The 15,569-nt window shown below is 50.0% G+C and overlaps 4 protein-coding genes across 4 annotated transcripts; 2 read left to right on the plus strand and 2 right to left on the minus strand.

The window, feature by feature from the left end:
• Positions 1 to 2,268: 2,268 nt before the first annotated feature.
• BJX68DRAFT_262329 (terpene synthase family protein) lies at positions 2,269 to 3,621 on the minus strand (the record flags this gene model as incomplete). Its single annotated transcript, XM_071044407.1, has 3 exons — positions 2,269 to 3,156; positions 3,226 to 3,251; positions 3,318 to 3,621. The coding sequence occupies 3 exons, from the start codon at positions 3,619 to 3,621 to the stop codon at positions 2,269 to 2,271; spliced, it is 1,218 nt and encodes a 405-aa protein (XP_070903756.1).
• A 2,184-nt stretch (positions 3,622 to 5,805) lies between these two features.
• On the plus strand, positions 5,806 to 6,705 carry BJX68DRAFT_262330 (coiled-coil domain-containing protein; the record flags this gene model as incomplete). The annotated part of the gene is made up of 3 exons (XM_071044408.1): positions 5,806 to 5,919; positions 5,974 to 6,234; positions 6,304 to 6,705. 3 exons carry the CDS (start codon positions 5,806 to 5,808, stop codon positions 6,703 to 6,705), a joined length of 777 nt encoding a protein of 258 aa, XP_070903757.1.
• A 458-nt stretch (positions 6,706 to 7,163) lies between these two features.
• BJX68DRAFT_262331 (Hsp70 protein-domain-containing protein) lies at positions 7,164 to 10,712 on the minus strand (the record flags this gene model as incomplete). The annotated part of the gene is made up of 5 exons (XM_071044409.1): positions 7,164 to 8,453; positions 8,519 to 8,548; positions 9,556 to 9,807; positions 9,917 to 10,566; positions 10,628 to 10,712. 5 exons carry the CDS (start codon positions 10,710 to 10,712, stop codon positions 7,164 to 7,166), a joined length of 2,307 nt encoding a protein of 768 aa, XP_070903758.1.
• Positions 10,713 to 12,077: 1,365 nt separating this feature from the next.
• Positions 12,078 to 14,412, plus strand: BJX68DRAFT_252648 (uncharacterized protein; the record flags this gene model as incomplete). Its single annotated transcript, XM_071042596.1, has 4 exons — positions 12,078 to 12,596; positions 12,655 to 13,428; positions 13,477 to 13,586; positions 13,638 to 14,412. 4 exons carry the CDS (start codon positions 12,078 to 12,080, stop codon positions 14,410 to 14,412), a joined length of 2,178 nt encoding a protein of 725 aa, XP_070903759.1.
• Positions 14,413 to 15,569: the final 1,157 nt, after the last annotated feature.

Genomic DNA, 15,569 nt, shown 5'->3' on the forward strand with positions numbered 1-15,569 from the left:
GCTTCGCGTTGGAAGAGGCGAAGATATAGACTGGATGATAATAGTCAAATTTTATAGATAAACAAACGCGTCCGTCGCCTCCTGTGGCATTGGGTTGCGAGAAGTGACGGGGTAATGTAGGTAGTGCGAGGAAGAAAGAGGTGGGGCATGTCTGGGTGGATGTCAAAAATATATTTCAGCAAACAACAACAGACCGCTCGACACTGGCACTGTTTCCTGACACTAGTCTGGTCTACAGACAATTCAATCCAGAGCCTACTAGATTCAACTCTAGAGCATCAATCGTAATGAAAATTAAAGCGAGGGCAGAGGATTAAGGCTATCCTGGTAGATCTTGGAAAGTGTTATAAGGTCTAGTCTGTCTAATCCGCCTAGCAAGTGAATTAATTTGCGCAAGCCTTTCTGGTGCGCTTTCAGAGCCTTAAAGTTGGCATCAACAGCCTAGACAAATTTATTAGCGACGAGGAACTAAGCGAATAGGTTGTAAGCATAAATTAGGCTTTAATTATTTAAGCTAATCATACCTCAATTGCTACCAGTGAAGCAACAACAAGAGTAGTAAATTCTGCTACTGCTCTTGCAGGATCCTGCATGATATTATTCATTGTTTTCAGGGTATTGCCCCAAAAATAAAGACAATCCCAAATCAATTTCTGACCCACCCGCATGAATATACCATTATTTCTATTATTTAGTGGTCCCCCCTTGTACCCGAAGGAAGTGGTGACCAGATTCCAAGTAGACACTACCAAGGACGTCCAGGTGGCAGGGATAGGAACCACCAAAGCTGGGTACGTTCCTTGGTTTCATAATTGTATTGGCCTTGGTTACTCTCATAATGTTATCAACGTCTAACAAGCCTTGTACGTCCCTGTATCAGAGTAGGCCTATTTTTGGATGCTTTTTGTAAAGACACCCTGCGCTTAGACCTTGAGCTGGATCAGCAACTGCCGAAATATCCAGTTTTTCCGTCCTGTGCAAGTTTCCACCTCGCAAAGCTTGAACTTGATGGATTCTTCAAGCTCCTGAAGGACATTTCTTGTGTAGCTGAGGCTCCCATTCTGCTGGAGCTTTGAGAAGATAAGATCTTTGAGCCTTGCCGTCAACGTATTAGTCCGTCCTCGGCATCGCAGCGCGTTTTCCAGATCTGGATCAGAAGAACTTCTCAATGCATGGATCAGAGGTAGAGATAGCTTGGGTTGATCTTGGTCCTCATAAGCGTCCCTTTTGTCGGCGTCCTGCGTGAATAACGAAATATATGTTAGCGAATGTCTCTGAGTATATTCTATGGTGCCTCCAACCTTTTGCAAAACAAGATTCAGGTAATCGCCACGGATTTGAAAATATCTACCAAGCAAACTGGTGAACCCGTCGAGGGCAAGATATCTACCGAGATTAGAAATCTATTTTCTCCTTTGGTAGTGAAACCTTGTGTATGCCGCACTAACGTATGCTTTGATGCGTCTAGTTTCAGCAATCGATTGCCCATGCGAAAGAGGGCCGAAATTTCTTTAGACAAAGTGTTGGTTATGCGTAGTCGTCCGATCGCGCCTTTGTGAGTTTATGCTTTACATACTTCCATCGGCCATACTAAGATACTCGGATTCAGAGGGTGTTTTGCCCAGACATGTCCAATGCAAGTCATACGCCTGCCCGATGTGAAAGGAGTGGAGCCCTTCTAAACAGACCATTAGCGGTTTGAAGAAACGACTTGAGCAACAAGGGGGGGCGTCTCTTTCTTATTACCCGCGTAAATTGTTACAGCAGATCGGGACAGTTGATTGACTATCTCTAGCTCTCGGACCATCAAGAAACTTGCCGAGTTGATTGTCTGCTCGGGCCGCAATACCGTGTGCCTTGCCGGCTTCCCTCGGCGAGGCTCGGAATGGTATTCGATGTTGTTGAACCTTACATCATTAGCGCCGCCATGCCACCAGTACAACGAAGCAAGAACTGCGTGGGTTGCTACCCACATCAAAGACGGGTTATGAAGGAGATCCAACACTTGTTTTAACCACGTGCAACGTCTGATCTGGTGCTTGATACCATGAATTTAACGCATCCATTATCAGATCTCGGATGCCTTTCGAGGGCAACAAGTGAAAGTTATCTCCAGGTTGGTTCACAGTCTGCCAAAGACAAGTCGGGTATTGGTCCAACACATATATCTAACATACAGGCCCTGTTTGCAAGCGTATACTGACCTTGTCATCCCGCATTATAGGCAGGCTCGGATCTGTGAAAAGTAGCATCCTTGGGTAGAGGTCATCAGTCTGACAGAGGGTGCTGCGTTTTATAACGTCGTGCTGATCTGTTGGTTAAAGGCTGCGACTGGCCCGGACGCCTCTTCTCTTCCAACCCAGGCGCTATGCTTTCAACAAGAATATCCTCACTCTCCGTGCAGTCATCTGCCCAAACTGCTCCCTGTTTACATCGTCTTTCGTAGTGGGCACGGTATGCAGACCCGTCAGGCGAGCTGCTGTGGCGATATGACATGATCATCCACCAGTTATTTCCAGAGATCGCAAGTTCAAACAGATCGAACCAACGGGCGGAGGAAGGGGAGATGTTACCCTTCCATTTTTTGAAATATTCGCCCTTTAGCGTAAAGTACTCACTGTCGAGATTAAGGCAGGTTTCCCGCAATGACGCCTTCGCGTCCTCAGCACTTTGTCCAGACCACCTCATTAACAGAGCGACCGCATTTATCAGTGGGATTTTGCCGCCGCTTATTTCATGCTGCCTCAGTTCCTTGTCGTAGGATAGCAGATCATTAACGAGCAGCGCCTGATGCTTCATCGGACGGAAGACGTGTTCAATGGCAGCCTCTTCGTCTTTGGTGAGATGGATGTTTGTTCCAAGTTTCATGCAGACAAGAACATATGGCCAGCCGTAATCATTGCTGCGGTCGGTGATGTACTGTTGCAGATCTTTGTAGTCGTCAAAGCGTTTTTGGACATTTCTCTCGCTGGCTTTCCACGCGTTGAACTGATCAAACAATTCTTTGCCTAGGGCGGCGTCTGCTCTAGAAAAGAGGGAGAAGATCTTGAAAAGGGTCTCCTTGCCTCTTGCTTTCCAGATCGGGCCCTCCACCTCCATATCCAGGTTTTGGTAGTATGTCGGCAGGACGGACGAGCTTGTCAATCCAATTGAATCCTACCACGGTGGTGTTAATTATTCTCCCATAGCGACTAAAATCGAAGCTGTGGCGTTGAGGAAACGTACATTGTCCGGACCATACACATCAAAATCTATACAGCAATCAGAAATTGTATAATTGATACACTTTGGACTTTGGCGGGTTGAGGCCTTCTCACCATCATAGAAAACAGCAATCTCATTTGCATATGCGATGAGGGCCACCATCTCCGGCGGCGCCTCTGCATACACCACGGACGCAAAGTTACCTATGCGACACAGGAGACCATCTGCGACTCCAATGTTTCTTTTTCCCACCATGTCAATGTGTAATTGGATCAAGGCGTCGTCTGAGACCTGGGCGTATTTACTAATGCGGGGGGGGATCGTGGTGAGGTAGTTAGGGTTGTCGGCCCAGTACTTTCTGTCAAGCGGGACTGAGTGCTGCCATCTCTCCCCATCAGACTGAGGGTCTGTGGTCATGGTTGAATACGGGAACTTTTAATGAGCCTGGAGTGTGTGGCTGAATTGGAGTGCTTAATACTGTATATAACCAATGAGTTACCTCGCCGAAGCAAGGAGCGAGTATAAAACAAAAAATGAAGATGAATCCTGCCATACTGACTCCGCCAACCACATTGATATACTATAGGCCGGGTAGCAATGCTACGTAGCCCTGCACGTAACAGTCCTTGACCGCCGATCTGCATGATACGTGGCGGGCGACGGGCGTCCGAGAAAGATAACGTAATTGTAAGCGGCGTCGGAGTCGATCCGTCAGCGTTTCGGTGGGTAATATCAACGCAGGTGAATATGCTACGAAGGTTCAATGAATTCAAAAGGTCTTGGACGTGGTTGGGTCCTGCCGCCATGACACTTCCCGAGTGATCCGCCCACCTTCAAAAATATATATCACTTGATGAAATTGAAGCTATTCCCAATAACGCAATTCTTATTATTTTCAAATAAACTAAGCTTTATGGTGATTAGGACACTGAGTTTCAATATACCCCTGAATCTAATATTTAGAGCATGTTAGTTTAGCACATTTTAGAGGCGCTGAATTAGTAAAGTGGTTATATTATCTTCCTTACTGAGAACCGCAGCTTGTATAACTGCGGAATATGTATATGAAGCGGAATATGAGGGTTCAGATTACGTATGTATGATTATAGCAGGGTGGTATGCCAGCCTTACAAGTTACAACATAAAGTCAATGACAGAACCCTTGGCCAGGAGTGGAAGTCCTGGCATCGATGACTTTCGGAAATAGCGGAGGTCCTAGCATCGATCCTCGCCTTGTTGGTGGCCTGAAGCCTCAGGCTACTCGGTAACATTTTGCGTATGCCCCTCACATGGGCTTGTTGACTTTGTCCCTTCCTCTCACTACGTTTATTTCAGGGCACTAGAAGACGCATGCTGCCATATACCAATGCCGTAAAATAGTGGAACATAGGGACTAAGTGGGATAATTATACTTTTATTATTCTCTTAACAAGCGATCGAACAAAACAAAGATACTATGTAGGGAGGGTGAAATTAATATAAAAAGTGGCCATGATTCGCTCCAAGACTAGATAAATGAGTAAAGGTCTCCAATGACAGTAAATGTAAGGGAAGGAATTATAGTCAGTAAGATGGGCCAACTAACAGAAACTCTGACACGCTCTCTCCCCCGTGCTCATATTTCGGGCGGAAAGAATCTGACTTGCTGCCTTCTACTCCGCATCCTTTGAATCTCATTTGAAATACCTTTTCGTCCCTATCACTGCTACCATCTGTTTTTTTTAAAGGGGTGAAGGGAAAATTAACGAGCGCTGGAAGAAGGCTGGAGTGCTGCTGGGGATGATTTTTCCCCTTTGGTCTATTGTCACTATGCATAACTCTTTGTGTAACTTTGTGCTCTCTTACTTTATTCTTATTTAATGCAAGGCTATCTGTGTGTAACATGCTCTGCCAGTTGGACCTGTCTACTATAGCCAATAACAATGAAACCGAAGGGGACAGATTGCCAAGGCCAGGAAATCCAGGCACCCATTTGCACGATTGGCAAGCAAGCTATCTATGGACCTGAAACTGCACTGTTATTGGAAGAACTCTAAACTCTATTAGAAGAACCCCAAGTGGCAAAGGCATGAACAAGTTTTGCCGCTTTTAGGCAAGATTGCAGTGGGGTTAGGCCCCAGCCAATCAGTGGGCCTACACCACACTATTCCATATAAGGATTGCTTTCACTAACCTGTGATTGGTCAGGCTCAACATCGACCTAAAACCTTTTCTGTCTTTCTGTGGTAGGGAGCATGGCTAGTGTGATTAGTAAAGATTTGCCTTGAAGTCACGTATGCTCTAGTCTCCTTTAGGGAACCTCACACTGCCCTCCGCATGGCCCAAAATCTCAAGTTCCTATGATAACATTCATCAACTGACCTATTCAAGGTTCCGTCAGGACCCTTAGAAGATTCGCACTAACCCCTTCTCGGCGTCCTCAGCTTTCATTCTCATTCGTCGAGTAGGAAGTATACCGATTAAGTTTGCCATTGAGTGGTATTCATGATTACTCTAGAGTAGTATTTAAAGACTGCTCCTGGTTCCTCTCAAGAGAGGCTTCGTCAACTCAGATTTTCGCCGGTTATCACTTTTAATATTTGTTTCCTATCCTCAGAGAAAATGGAGAACTACTTCTATTCCAGCTCGCAGAGTCCAAGTTCGATTTCTCCCTTACCCCTTCTGCTACCTTCAAATAAAAGCATTGATATGCTCCTACAACTAGATGAAGCGTCCGTAAGTGCCGTGTGACTGCGCGAATCCCAAACTTCATTGCTAACCTGAACCCAGAGCCGTATGCAAGGCTATCAGGAGTTCAACTTCATTCCCGCAATGTGCCCGGAAAATTCCAATAGCCAATCGGTGATGCGAAAACATTCGGATCCCGGGCTCAGACTGGAGCCGGCCGCAGGTCTTCAGGCACTTGGCCTGAGTGCTTCTTTTTCTACCACAGTCTCGGCCCCTGTGACGCCGACTGGATCAGTTCCAGAATCCCTGGGAGAGTGCAACCGTCGCCGCTCATATTCTACCGATATGACAGGCCAATCATGTGTACGCTGCCTCTGCGACTACCTAACTGATCTTTCTTCCCGCATTAGCGCTAACCAGGCAATCGAACAGATGAAAAGGCGTCTGCAAAATCGCCAGGCACAACGCCGGTTCCGCCAACGCAAGGAAGAGCGCCAACAGACACTCGAGCAAAAGACAGCTAGTCTCCAGAGCAAGTACCAGGAGCTCATGGAGGAATTCAATAGAAAGTCGCAAGAAGCATCCGAGACCCGCAGGGAAAAAGAAGCTCTGTCAACAGAAATAGAGGACCTACGGAAACGATGGCAGCTGATGGTCTTGCTTCTATCACGACCGAACGGACTCCAGTCCCTGACTATGCTGCTTGGCAACGGACCAAATCAACCTTTATCTGGTACTTCCACCACGGCGGCCTCTCCAATGTTAGGCAATTTTGTCGACTGCTTGCAGCCTTTGCTGTCGCCAAAGGAGGCGCCGCAGATCACTGTAAAGTAGCAAAATTCATTCGCGCGGGGGTGTAACCCCCGCTCATCCACTATTTGCCTCTGCTACCCCTTCAGCGAGTTACATACCTTAATGTTCTTGATCTTTTAGCTAGTTCTAGATAGCGCTTTAGGAATCCAGCTTTAATAGTATGAAAAATCCTGTGCTGCCGCCTCAAGATTGTATGCGTGAAGTACGCTGATGCCAGAGCTTGTCAAATACACAAAATATGGGAGTGTCTACAACAAGTCCAGTAACAAACTACAAATACCAATAGACTTGCCCAACTAGAAATCAAATCTAGCTCTGCCTCTGTACTACATAGACCGATTGCATCAGAAACATCAACGGCTGCAGCATGCCTCTGGGGATGGTGTATCTTGAGAGAGTGTGGATGGGGTAATAGATGTAGGTATATCATATTCGGATGAGATGTATGTTATTGAACCAGTATAATCAGAAAAGAGTGTCTACTCGTCCTCGTAACCGTTCTCATCGTCGTCGTCCACTGCATGCCCCGGGACATATTCCTCAAACGCATCAACAGCCTTCTGGTCCCTGCCTACCGCAACCAACTCCTTTAGGCTCATGTCATACTCTGTTTTCAAGCCTGCACCTTGGGTGATTGTGTACTCTCTATCCAGGTGCCGCTTGTCATCACCGCAGGCAAAATGTGGATCTGTTATTGTCAACGTTTTTCCCTCTCCCGCGCTCCGATCCACCCCCACAGCTTTGATCTTCAGAACCCCAGTCCGACTCGTGAATACCTCAATGTCAACCTTGGCAGGGTTGCCAGCGCCGCAGACAGCGTTAATGCCAAACTCGGCCAACAGAGTATCCCCGCCGCTAGGCTCGGGGACATACGCATTGCCTAGTTCGTACATCGCATCATAATCTACACACGGTACACCCCGCATGTAAACGTTCACCGTCGCCGTATTATCACGACACGACAAATCAACTATCGTGTTCTGGTAAGTAGGAAGGGTCCGGCACTCGTTCAAAATCTGAACTGATCCACCACTGCCATTGGCAACCCAGAGAGGCGGGCGACGAGTCGCATAGCAACACGGGACCCAATTATTCCCCCCTTCGCCAGACATCCACCCCGCAACAAGTGTTGAGCCCCAGATTCCTGCATCACCAACTCGCTCCACGTTTGCAACTCTCGCGTTGGCAAAATAGCTCCGTAAACTCTGGTCAACGTCATAATATGAGGTACCGTGTATTATAAAATCCGTGATATCATCTCGTTTCAAGTTCGCGCTTGCAAGAACTTGGTCAACCACAGGGGAGTAGATTTCGTCCCTGTTCCGGTAACCCATATCCGCGCTGGTCGTTGCCAAACGGTCAATCATCCCCGTGTAGATCTCGAGCACCGAGAATTCCACTACGGTTGATTCGGCGTACATATGGAGCACATATCGGTCAGTCGCGTAGGATAGCTTGTCCAATCCCAATGACAGAATGATGCTGTTTTGCTCGGGGATTTGTCGGATCACAGGTAGTCCGATACGCTCTCCGGCGAGTCTCAGGTGTTCACGGTCGATGTCTCGGAAATACAGTGGGACTGTAACAATTGCACCCGTGATGTTGGGCCCAATGCGCGTCTCTGCCAGATCATGCAGTTCCTTGAGAACAACGGCGTAAATCTGATCTGGGGTATAGGCGTAGTCCAAGTCGGGTGATTTGGAACGAATAATATCCTCTTCTACGGATTTGCCCAGCTGGTGAGGACTCCTGCGTAAATCAAGGTCGGTCTGCTCGAAGATTCCAGCTCCTCGGGCATTGGCTCGGCTGTTTCCATTGACGCGCGCCAACGTACCTCAACGTGCGCTCGGGAGCAAGTTAGGACCTAGGAATCCGTGAGAACCTCTCACCGCTGGACCATCTTCCGTAGGATATACATGATCCACGTAGTAATCCCGGGCAGCCCCGTCTTTTAAAATAGTGACTTGGCCGTTCTGGATCGCACCGACGCGGGTCTCGAATGGACGATGTGTAAGTTGGATACCGATTATTGGTAGCAGCGAGTTAGCGGCGATTTATGAGTCGCAGGGGATGGTAGTGACATGTACGTTTCTCCCTTGGGCTATTATCCTGCCAGTTTCCGCATGCTTCTGCGCTCATAATGAAGAGGAGGCTTAGCAAAAGGAAGACGGAGAACGGTAATGATTGCCCCGACGGGATGTCATTGATTCGACTGTTTTGAGGTCCCATCATGATAAATTGCTCACTCCGGGTCAGGATATTGTATATAGTAGTGCCCCTCAATTCGCGCCGTGCAAACTGTGCAGGGTTCGTCTGTAATCCAGGACAACCTATCACCGCATAAAAGTGGCCAGATAGCCTATAACCACGCCAACAGACAACTAGACCTTATTTTGTCGGTAGTTGAGTCAGCGTCTCAAGCCTGGGCGACAGGCTGGCCTTTGTAATGCAGAAATTTACCGCCGCTCTCATTTAGAAGTGGGTAGTTCAAGTCCTTGGCAGTGGGACTGGAAAACAATCAAGTGTTTATATCACAATATAAGTTGCATATGAAATATTCACCTACTAACACCTATGTCACTGAAATTGTATGTATTCACCCTCCTGGCTAGAGGGGAATTAATATATTCATTCGCAACCTGAACTATATCAATTAATAATACCGCATATAAAGTGGTCCTATTGTTGTGGTATCCACCCTTATTGAGGATGCGGAAACAACGAACACAATCTGAACAATAGTCAATAACAACAGGACAGAACGGTTTCCAATGTGGTGTTACCCCTGGATTGTATCTTCACAACAATGTAAACACCCACATGAAACACCGCTCAATCAGCACCAAACTCCCACTCCAAACGCTGCTTCACACTCTCCCGCTCATTATTCAGATCCTCCTCGTCATACTCGCCAGTCTCGTAGGCATTCTCATACATGACGTCTTGATCCCACATCAGTTCACTGAGACCCCGAACAACGGTGAGGATCGACTGGTGGAAGTGCCACCGCAAGCACTCGTCACTGACCCTGTCCAGTCGCGTCTCGTCCGTTGCTGTCGGATTCAGCGGTTTGCCTCCATAGCCCCTCTTGTCTCTGCAGAAGGTCACGGATCGGTACCCATTCTGTACAGACATGTCACCTGTCAACTCATTTCATACACGCAAGCTGAACAGGGAAGAGGGCAGAAGGAACCAAGGGAGAATAAGGGTCAAGGTGCAATGTAATACATACATCCGGATCAACCGTCACACGAAACACATCCCAGTCCAGCTTCGCCGCCACATCAAGCAGGAGCCCATTCTGCGGCGAGAAGAGCTTATCCGGCTCCGCAAGGCTATTTCCCTCCGCATCGTAGTCGTCCGGATCCTCGCGAATCCACGACGAGCCATACCCATTCCGCACCCACGCCTCGCGCATCGAGAGCGGGAAGATGTGCGTGGCCTTGAGCTGGAACAGCCGTTCTCCTGGTAGCTCGCATTCCCCGGTGATCGCGCACCCTCTGTCGCGGGCGATGAGCCGTTCTTCAAAGTGCAGCTTGTTCCGCGGGTATTCTGGGTCGGAGGGTCTGACGTTTGGGATGTATGGGTCGTCGGGGCCTCGGGGTGCGGGGGGTTCGGGGGTTTGGAGGCGGTGCAGGGCTGGTTCGGCGCTGATGCTTAGGGGGATCGGGTGTGCAGATGGCGAGAGGATGGCGTAGCGGCCTTGTTGGAACGGGGATGATGAGGCTCTTGGGATTGGGGCTGGGTCGAATTCATTTGAAGCGGTGATGCGGTGGATGTTCCATTCGTTTGGTTGGGCTGAGGGCGGGAAGTTGATGAAGTGGATGCATATTCTGTACAAGGCTGTGTTGGAGACTTGAGGCGGGTCGTTGACGGAGAGACCTGGTTTGATGGATGGGTCAGTGGGCTGGTTTGGGATGAGTGTGAGATACATCACTGATACCTCCTAGGTAATCTCCATTCCCTGCAAAGATGTGCGCATTGCGATGTAGTATTTGGGTCTCCGGGGGCGGGTCAAATAAAGCCATGACAGGGGCGCCTATGAACAAACAACAGGATGCGTCTTAGGGGTCGCTCTGGCCGACAACGTATTATAGTCGGGTATGGATCATGATATCATCTCGGTCTCGGAAAACGTCTCCGCCTGTGGGCTGATGGAAAGAAAGTTTATCGCCGAGTTCATAGAAAGTCAAACATGTCCACCTTTTCTTTGTGGTCATATCTTCCTGGTTGGTCAGTGATGGCCTTGCTCGATGTATTAGTAGTCGGGGTCTCTGTCCGCAGTCCCATCCGGTCAACACCGAGTGCCAGGATCACTCTACAACCACTATTCAATTAGAGGCGGGTCGGTGCCATACTATACTGAGATACTGTCTAAACTCTGCTACTCTGGCGTCCTTTTCGGGCGGAATCGCGATATCCCAACGTTGTCCATATTGACGCGGTCATTTTGAACTCAATTAGACCAACCAGCACCTATCTCTATTTAGGTTACAGCCGGACTTTGGACATTAGCTAAATCTGATCGAGATCCCAAATAGCAGTCGAATTAATCAGGACAGTTGGCCGCTGGGAGCTCTGCTCAAGTACTTCCATCGTGACATGGGTATGCTTGCTGTGATGTGGCTCTACCCTGAGGACACTGAAAGTCGAGAACTAAAACGTACGTTTTTTCCTTCTGAAAGGCATTGGAGACAGGTACAGTTGAAATTTATCCATGCGCCTACCGACAGTGAACGAGAATAGGGCTTCCAACTTCATTAAGAGGACCTGGTGGTACTAGAATACTCTCTTGAAGGCATCGCACGTCACATCCGTCGGACCTTAACAGTATTGACTTGTCATTTAGTCCGTCGCATGGTCACTCGAATGTAGATATCGCCAGCCTTTGGGTAGAGCTCATTACCATGACTGCACCACACCTCCCAGTCGAGTCGAGTCTAGCAAGCACATTGCTAATCCACAAGCCTCGGCATTTAGTTAAGCCTGGCCCAATCTATACCCCTTGAACTTAGATTGTGTTTGATTATAAGATAATAACAAGCTCCGATAAGATCATACCGAAACCGCCAAGGACCTCTTCAGTCCTGTCACTGAGAACGTGCCTCCATCACACCACGAAACCCCTGCCCAGATTATCCAATGAGCCCCGATATCCATTCTGCATCGAACCTTTCCACGGCGAGTCGACGCATGAATTAATCTAAATCCCGAGTCCGGCGGGGCCTGCCGGGCAAGATTGCAAGGTCGCAAAGCCCAATGAGCGGACTCGCGTCTGGCACGGGGAGCCCTAAGCTCACCCGCGGTCTTGGCGGGCAAGCTATATGAACAGTCGGCTGCTCAGGGCAATTCAAAGGGAATTATCGAGAGAAAAGTAGCTGAACAGTGACAAGATGCGAGTGCTAGCTACGATCAGCTCGCTTTTCGCCCTTTCCGGGGTTGGAGTTTGCGCCTCCTCGCCCGCGGCCAATCTCTCCATCTCGGCCCTAACCGCCGAAGTGGAGTCGGACATTACGGCCATCTACTACGGTGCCAAACAACGCGACTCGCTCCTCCTCGGCAATGACGGAAGCGCAGGGACCGGTGGATTCCGCAGCTACGATCTGCTTGATCGGAACCTGACCGAGACAGGTCGACGCACGCCGGGTCGGGCGAAAGTCGTGGGTGTGCTGTACGATGTTGCGGGGCGCGATCTGCTCGTTTCGATTACGGCGACCGAGTCGCTGATTCGGTTATATGATATCGATGGGCTGAAGGAGATCCCCGGTGCGCAGAAGAAGGCGCTTGGCGACTGGTCCTGCCTGTCGACGTGGCGCAGTCCGCGCGGGGCTGATTACTTTTATCTGTTTGGGAAGAAGCAGGCTATCCAATTCTTGGTTCGGGAGAACCAGAAGGAGGTCGAGATACTTGAAGTGAGTCCACGTATTATCAGAATCGTGTCACTGGGTGTGCTCAAACTGACGACTTAAGATTCAAACTTTTCCCATACCGGTTGAGCCGAGCTCTTGCGCTGTTGGCCCGGAGGGAAGTGTTTACCTGGCTGCTGAAGAGACGACAATCTATACGTTCCAGGCCGCAGAGTCCACCGAGGCTCCCAAGATCAAGACTCTGGGAGAGGTTGGTGATGATGTCTCGGGTCTGGCTGTGTACGTGTCTCGCAGATCGCACTACCTGTTCGTGGCGCAGACAGACGTTATCGAGGTGTACTCGCCCGATCTAAAGCTCAAGGGATCTCTGACTCTCACTGGAGCCGAAGACATCGAAATCGCAGGAACATCAATCTACCAGGGCAGTTCAACCAAATACCCCCACGGACTAATCAGCTACGCCATCGAGTCCGAGTCAGGCGCCGGATACGGCGTCAGCTCCCTCGAACCCGTCTTCACCAAGCTCCGCCTAGACCCCAACACTCGCTACACACCGCGCCCATCGCATCCCTCACCCTCCGGCGCCAAGCAAAACGGCTTTAAGAACCGCAACGGCACCCTCTCCTGCTTCGCCGGCTTCACCGGCCGGAAGTGCACCCAGATCACCTGCCCGAACGACTGCTCAGGCCACGGATCCTGCATCGGTCCAAACACCTGCCAGTGCCGGGATCCCTGGGCTGGCCCCGACTGTTCCTGGATCGGCGTCGAGGCCAAGTATGAGACTGACGCGAATGGCGGGGACGGCGATGATCCCGCGATCTGGATCTCCCCTGTGAGCCCGAACCTGTCCACGATTATCACCACTACCAAGTCGGAGGTGGGCGCGGGTCTTGCGGTTTTCGATCTCAAGGGGAACCTTCTTCAGACGATTGCTGCCGGCGAGCCTAATAATGTGGATGTTATCTATGGGTTCCAGATTGGGGATCGCACGGTTGATTTGGCGTATGCTGCGTGTCGAGAGGATGATACGCTATGGTACGTTCCCATGCTAAACTTATCCTTGAAAGCCTCACTAACCCACCGTAGCCTCTTCGAAGTAACACCCGACGGCCTCCTCGCCAACCTCCCCGGCGGCATCCAGCCCGTTCCAGAGGACTACACCGTCTACGGCTCCTGCGCCTACCGCTCCCCGAGAAGCGGAAAGCAATACCTCTTCGTCAACGAGAAATCCGGGCAATACCTGCAATACGAGCTGTCCGCCTCATCCAACGGAACTCTGCACACAACGCTCGTCCGCGAATTCACCGGCGGGACCGGCGGGCAGCCCGAGGGGTGCGTCCCCGACGAGGAGAACGGATACATCTTCCTCGGCGAGGAGCCCTACGGCCTGTGGCGGTATGACGCCGAGCCCACGGGCTCGGACGAGGGGACTCTGGTCGCGAAGACGGGCGACGGGACGCTCTTTGCGGATGTTGAGGGGGTTACGCTCGTCCCGGGGAAGACGGCTGACCAGGGCTTCATCATCGTCTCCGCGCAGGGCGTGAGCGCGTACTCTGTGTACCGCCGGGCGGCGCCGCACGAGTACGTCATGACCTTTACGATTGGGGAGTCGGTTGATGGGGAAATTGATGGGGTGACGAATACGGATGGAGTGACTGCTGTTGGGACGGCGTTGAACGGAGACTTCCCGCATGGGTTGATCGTTGTGCATGATGATGCGAATCAGTTGGCGGAGGGGGGTACGGCGGACCTCGCGTCGTTCAAGTTGGTGAGTTTGGAGGATGTGCTTGGGAGGATGGAGGGTGGGGAAGAGTTGTTGGGGGAGGTTGATGCGGGGTGGGATCCTAGGGCAAATTTGTGAGGGTCTGAGTAGGGGTCAAGTATCCCGTTGAGCCGGAGTGGTGTATGCCAGTATGATTGTATATAGCTGATAGACTGTAGTAGGTAGCTAGACAGGCTGCACATATAATTCTCATAGAAGAGTTCAGGCCATGCAACATTGGCCTCATTACAAGCCGATACGTCAATCGGCCCATACGAAGCACTGCGAAGTAGACCCGAGCAGATGCCATATCTCACGACGAAACCCACGTTGCAAATTAGATGGTTGGAGTTGAAGAGTCTAACCATATACATATGCAAAGGCGGACGGAGCTCCGTACCCAAAACAGAGAGCGTGACACGGGGCCCCGTTTCTTTGGCATTTGCCCAGTCAGACTGGAGCCCACCTCAAGGACCCTCCTCAAGCAGGCATTCGAACGGTTCCAGAAGACGTCGTGAACTGTGACTGAGCGTATTCTTCCAGGCTTGTGACGTATCGTAAAATCTGGGGTTTCCCAAGTGTAGTGAACCGATTAATGACTAGGCAATCACTTTTTGATCATTATGGCGATCATTGCAGATCATTTAATCCTCTGCGGGAAATTATGTTGCGACTGGTCCGGCGTAAACGTTTAAGAATCTGACATTCAGGGTTCTGACCCGAAATTGCATCCGATATCATCTCCCGAAGCTTATTGGGTCTTGGATTGTACATGGCTAACGCGCCAAGAAGATAAAACTTGATTTCAAGGCGACTGTCGAAGGCTGAGCTATGTTCAAATCATCCGAGTCTTTGTCCTCGTTGTCTCAAAACCCAAATTATTTGTCCAAGATTCATTATATTCCTGGTCATTTTGTCGGCGTTCGTTGGCTAGTAGCGTAGTGCGGTGCAGCCGTTGGTCACATCATACCAATTTAGGTGTTTTTGGCCGAGGCTGAGACCTTGAGAAAGCATTGGCAACCTGGGGATGATCTGTCAACCCTGCAGCCGCAGGCCAACTGGCTCCCTATGCTCGATGTTTCAACCCCAGCAACGGCTCGTCCAGCTCAAACATGACACCTCCTGTCAGTTGCTCGGCTGAACGCCGGGGATAATGTCTCTGCCCTTGCAGTGAAATGCGAGTCTTGTGGAGCTCAAGGTGCGTCTCCCGCCACTACCAAACTTGAATTTGTGGAACATCGCCAGCTGGCCTCAAT

The sequence above is a fragment of the Aspergillus pseudodeflectus genome (assembly GCF_044049435.1).
Source record: "Aspergillus pseudodeflectus strain CBS 756.74 chromosome Unknown BJX68scaffold_4, whole genome shotgun sequence".
In the NCBI taxonomy this organism is placed as follows: domain Eukaryota; kingdom Fungi; phylum Ascomycota; class Eurotiomycetes; order Eurotiales; family Aspergillaceae; genus Aspergillus; species Aspergillus pseudodeflectus.